Source organism: Macrobrachium rosenbergii, chromosome 30 (genome assembly GCF_040412425.1).
Source record: "Macrobrachium rosenbergii isolate ZJJX-2024 chromosome 30, ASM4041242v1, whole genome shotgun sequence".
NCBI lineage: Eukaryota > Metazoa > Arthropoda > Malacostraca > Decapoda > Palaemonidae > Macrobrachium > Macrobrachium rosenbergii.
This window is the reverse complement of record NC_089770.1, coordinates 24,410,956-24,416,684: the sequence shown is the minus strand read 5'-3', so window position 1 is coordinate 24,416,684 and position 5,729 is coordinate 24,410,956. Positions and strand designations below refer to the sequence as shown.

The window sequence follows — 5,729 nt, the reverse complement described above, 5'->3', positions numbered from 1 at the left end:
CCAACTCTTTCCCGTGATTGAAAGCGACGCTTAGTTTCTCTTCTAATTCTTCTTTTTCACCTATTAATTTCCTTTCCATGTTTAAGAAGGTTTCTATTTGGAGGTCCCTGTTGTCGAGCTCTGCTTTCAAGTTTCTCAGGGAAGCTTCCATCTCATTTCCTCTCTTTTTTTCTTCTTCCAGCAAGCTGTCTTTGTCCAGAAGCTGATTCTGAAGCCACACGGTCTTCTCCATCGCTTCCTTCCAGAGATGTTCCATTTTACTTCCATAAACCTGGCTGTCTTCCAGTTCTTCTTGTAACTTCTGCTTTTCCATATCTGGTTGGTCTCGTGGCCTTGGAAGCTGGATTTCTAGGTCCATTACTTCCACCTTTCCTTCCTCTACAGTGCTTATTTCCGTTTCCAGGTCATTCTCAGTTTCTTCCAGTTCTAGACTATCTTCCAGTCTAGATACTTCGCTCATCTCCGTGTCCAGGTCATTCTCACTATCCTCCAGTTCCAGACTATCTTCTAGTCTGGACACTAAGCTCATCTCCGTTTCAGAATCATCGTCATCATCGCTCATTTCCGCTTCGAAATCATTTTCACTATCACTCATATCCATTTCAAGGTCACTCTCACTTTCACTCATATCCAGTCCAAGATCATCTTCACTGTCGGTTATATCAGTTTCAAAATCATCTTCACTAGCACTCATATGACTTTCAATTTGATCCTCACAATCGCGCAATTCACTTTCCATACATTCTTCCAGTTCATAATATTTGAGTCCATAGAATTTATATTTCCAGAACACAGCAAGCGCCAAGCCTGCCAACAAGGCCAAACCAGGTTTGGCGACGGCAAAGTCTGGCGCCGACAAGCTGTCCGGTTGTTGGATAATTTCTGGTTCAAGGGAATCAACAGCAGCAGCAAAAGTATCAAGTACTTGTAAACCACTGTTGACTCCTTGACAACAAAAGAAATTAAAACAATCCTTGGTTATTGAAGCATACAAATCACAGCCAACAAATGATAGTACTGCAAGCAATATGCAAAATAGCTCAAACATCATGAAATGACTACCGTATACGTTTGCTTTCTCTGTGTCTTGTTTTTAAAACTGCCAGGCGCAGGATTCAGGATTCGGAGGCGCTTCATGAAGATGCGAAGAACACCTTCGATTCCAGCCTCGGCTCCGAAAGATTGTCTTCTTCTGCTTCTTCTTCTTCAGGATTCAGGATCTGGAGGAGCTTCATGAAGATCCGACGAAGACTTCAGCACTGGGTTCCAAGCCGCCGCTGTGGCCGCATCAGTCCTTCTGAAGGAGGGAGGATCGAGGTCCAGTCGTCAAAGGAATGCTCGGAACGGAAATTTTCTTTCTTCACTTCTTCACCTCCCACCAAATCATAAGTTTTATATTTTCCAGTCTATAGTGCGTTTGTCGCACGTAGCCATATTATGACTATTTATCACATCACCGTGATTCATATACAATCGAAAGCTACAAACGTCCTTTAATATCAATTCACTCTACCTCGGAAATAATATATTTTCTGCATACATGTTAACCACGAAGGGGAATTTTTTTTTTTTTTTAAGTTGATAATAAGTCCACCGTCCCATGGGTCGAACCAGCGACGGACGAGGAATCAGGACTACAGTGACGCACTAACGAAATCGGCCACAAGAGAGGATATAAAGTGAATAACATCTCCCATCAACCCACCCGTCGAACTCAGGTGTTTTGCGTTTGGAGACGATATCCACCACCTCTGCCATGTTGACCGTGTAGTGCGTTTGTCATGCCCGTAACCATATTATGACTGTTTATCACATCACCGTGATTCATATACAACAATCAGAAGCTACAAACGTCCTTTGTATCCAATTCACTCTACCTCCGGAAATAGCCATATTTTCGTATATTTACCGAAGGGGATTTTAGTTGATAATAAGTCCGTCCGTGGAATTCGAACCAGCGACGGACGAGGAATCAGGACTGCAGTGACACACTAAATCGGCCACAAGAGAGTATAAGTGAATAACACATCTCCCATCAACCACCCGTCGAACTCAGGTGTTTTGCGTTTTGGGCGAATATCCACCACCTCTGCCATCGTTGACCGTGTGGTCGTTTGTGCATGCGTAATATACATATTATGACTATTTATCACATCACCATGATTCATATACAATCAGAAAACTACAAACGTCCTTTAATATCAAAAATTCACTCTACACCTCGGAATAATATATTTTCGTATATGTTACGAAGGAATTTTAGTTGATAATAAGTCCACCGTCCGATGGGTCGAACCAGCGACGGACGAGAATCAGGACTACAGTGACACACTAACCAGTCGGCCACAAGAGGTATAAATGAATAGCATCTCCCATCAACCCACCCGTCGAACTCAGGTGTTTCTGCGTTTGGAGGCGATATCCACCACCTCTGCATGTTGACTGTGTAGATGCGTTTATGCGCGTAGCCATAATATGATGATTTATCACATCACCGTGATTCATATGCAATCAGAAAGCTACAACGTCCTTTAATATCAATTCACTCTACCTCCGAAATAATATATTTTCATATATGTTACCAAGCACTTTAAATAACCACCGTCCCGTTGGACGGGTGGGTTGCGGACGATGTTATCAGGATACACTGACTCTTGTCGGCCGATTTAGAGTTAAATGAATAACCATCTCCCATCAACCCACCCGTCGAACTCAGGTGTTTTTGCGTTTGGTGGACGATATCCACCACCTCTGCCATGTTGACCCGTGCGTATGCGTTTGTGTATTGCGTTGCCATCAATTATGACTATTTATCACATCACCGTGATTCATTCACAATCAAAGCTACAAACGTCGCAATATCAATTCAGTCTACCTCGGAAATAATATATTTTCCATATATGTTACCAAGGGGAATTTTAGTTGATAATAAGTCCACTGTCCCGTGAGATCGAACCAGCGATGGACGAGGAATCAGGACTACAGTGACACACTAACGAAAGTCGGCCACCAAGAGGTATAAGTGAATAACATCTCCCATCAACTCACCCGTCGAACTCAGGTGTTTTGCGTTTGGAGACGATATCCACCCACCTCCAGCCATGTTGACCCGTGTAGTGCGTTTGTCGCAGCACGTAGCCATATTATGACTATTTATCACATCACCGTGATTCATATACAATCAGAAAGCTACAAACGTCCTTTAATATCAATTCACTCTACACGGAAATAATATATTTTCATATATGTTGCCAAGAGGAATTTTTAGATTGATAATAAGTCCACACGTCCGTGGTCGAACCAGCGACGGACGAGGAATCAGGACTACAGTGACACACTAACAAATCGGCCACAAGGTATAAATGTGTAACATCTCCCATCAACTCACCCGTCGAACTCAGGTGTTTTGCGTTTTGAGAGCGATATCACCACCTCAGCCATGTTGACCGTGTAGTCGTTTGTCACCGTAGCCATATTATGACTATTTATACATCACCGTGATTCATATACAATCAGAGAAGCTACAAACGTCCTTTAATATATCAATTTATCTACCTCGGAAATAATATATTTTCATATATATTACCGAAGGAATATTTTATTGATAATAAGTCCACCGTCCCAGTGGTCGAACCAGCGAATATAGAATCAGGACTACAGTGACGCGCACTAACGAAATACCACAAGAGGTATAAGTAATAACATCTCCCATCAACTCACCCGTCGAACTCAGGTGTTTTTGCGTTTGGAGACGATATCCACCCACCTCAGCCATGTTGACCGTGTATGGTTTATACATAGCCATATTATGACTATTTATCACATCACGTGATTCATATACAATCGAAAGCTACAAACGTCCTTTAATATCAATTCACTCTCCCTCGGAAATAATATATTTTCATATATGTTACCGAAGGAATTTTTAGTTGATAATAAGTCCACCCGTCCCGTGGTGAACCAGCGACGGACGAGGAATCAGGACTACAGTGGCGCACTAGCGAAATCGATACAAGAGGTATAAGTGAATAACATCTCCATCAACCCACCGTCGAACTCAGGTGTTTTTTTGCGTTTGGAGCGATATCCACCCACCTCTGCCATGTTGACCGTGTAGTGCGTTTGTGTTGCGTAGCCATATTATGACTATTTATCATCACCGTGATTCATATACAATCAGAAAGCTACAAACGTCCTTTAATATCCAATTCTCTACCTCGGAAATAATATATTTTCATATATGTTACGAAGGATTTTTAGTTGATAATAAGTCCACCGTCCATTAAATTCGAACCAGCGACGGACGAGAATCAGGACTACAGTGACGCACTAACGAAATCGGCCACAAAGAGGTACTCGTGAATAACATCTCCCCATCAACTCACCCGTCGAACTCCAGGTGTTTTGCGTTTGGGCGATATCACCCACCTCTGCCATGTTGACCGTGTAGTCGTTTGTCATACGTAGCCATATTATGACTATTTATCACATCACCGTGATTCATATACAATCAGAAAGCTACAAACGTCCTTTAATATCCAATTCACTCTACCTCGGAAATAATATATTTTCATATATGTTACGAAGGGGAATTTTAAGTTGATAATAAGTCCACCGTCCGTGGGATCGAACCAGCGACGGACGAGGAATCAGGACTACAGTGACGCTCTAACGAAATGAGCGCAAAGAGAGGTATAAGTGAATAACATCTCCGTCCCACTCACCCGTCGATCCACGGGACGGTGGACTTATTATCAACAAAAATTCCTTGGTAACATTATGAAAATATATTATTTCCGGAGGTAGTGAATATTAAGACGTTTGTAGCTTTCGATTGTTATGGGTGATGTGACAAATAGTCATAATGTCGACTTCGTGCATACTCACTACGCAACCAGCTGAGGTAGTTGATAATAAGTCCACCCGTCCACCTGAGTTCGACGGGCGATGGACGATCGAATTCACTTATACCTCTCTTGTGGCGCACTAACAGTTGGTGCCACACTGTATCTGATTAACTCGTCCGTCGCTGTTCGTCGAACTCAGGTGTTTTGCGTTTTGAGCGATATCCACCCACACCTCTGCCATGTTATTGCGTGTAGTGCGTTATTACGCAAAAAACACCTGAAGTTCGACGGGTAGGTTGATGCAGAATGTTATTCACTTACCTCTTGATGACGCGGTGTGCGTCTGGGCCGTTGAATGGGTCCATGTCAAGGGTTTGCGTCCCAGTGGTACCCTGTTCATTTCATCGCTTATAATAAATTCCTTCGGTGATAATTCTCCATCGGAGACATAAGTGGCGTGGGGTGAGTATTAAACGACTTACAGCAACTTCATGATTAATGAGTGTATCAAATTTCATATGAAAATATATTATTTTCAGGTAAGTGAATTGATTCTTTTTCTGATATATATATATTAATGGCAGTAAATGTTGCGACAGCTACGGTAAGTTGACCAAATCTATTTAAATCCGCAAGAGCGTTCTCTATGATGTGTGGAGCGATTCGGCGGGAAAACACAAGTAACTGGATGTTACACAACGGCAACTCTCTCTCTCTCTCTCTCTCTCTCTCTCTCTCTCTCTCTCTCTCTCTCTCTCTCTCTCTCTCTCTCCATTGCTAAAACATACTATACAAATATAGTATCGCTCAATCTCTAAAGAAAAAAATAATGAAATGAGTAGCTCTACATATACTGTGAGCCTATGCAGTAACAACTCTCTC

The 5,729-nt window shown here is 42.3% G+C and overlaps 1 protein-coding gene across 1 annotated transcript in view; it reads right to left on the bottom strand.

The window, feature by feature from the left end:
- LOC136854846 (trichohyalin-like) overlaps positions 1–3,775 on the bottom strand; it is a 4,779-nt gene extending 1,004 nt beyond the window's left edge. Inside the window, exons 1-2 of the mRNA XM_067131379.1 lie at positions 3,721–3,775; positions 1–945 (exon numbers count right to left, since the gene is read on the bottom strand). The exon at positions 1–945 is cut by the window's left edge and continues 1,004 nt beyond it. Of these exons, the coding sequence (XP_066987480.1) occupies positions 1–945; positions 3,721–3,775 (1,000 nt within the window). The remainder of the gene's footprint in view (positions 946–3,720) is intronic.
- Positions 3,776–5,729: the final 1,954 nt, after the last annotated feature.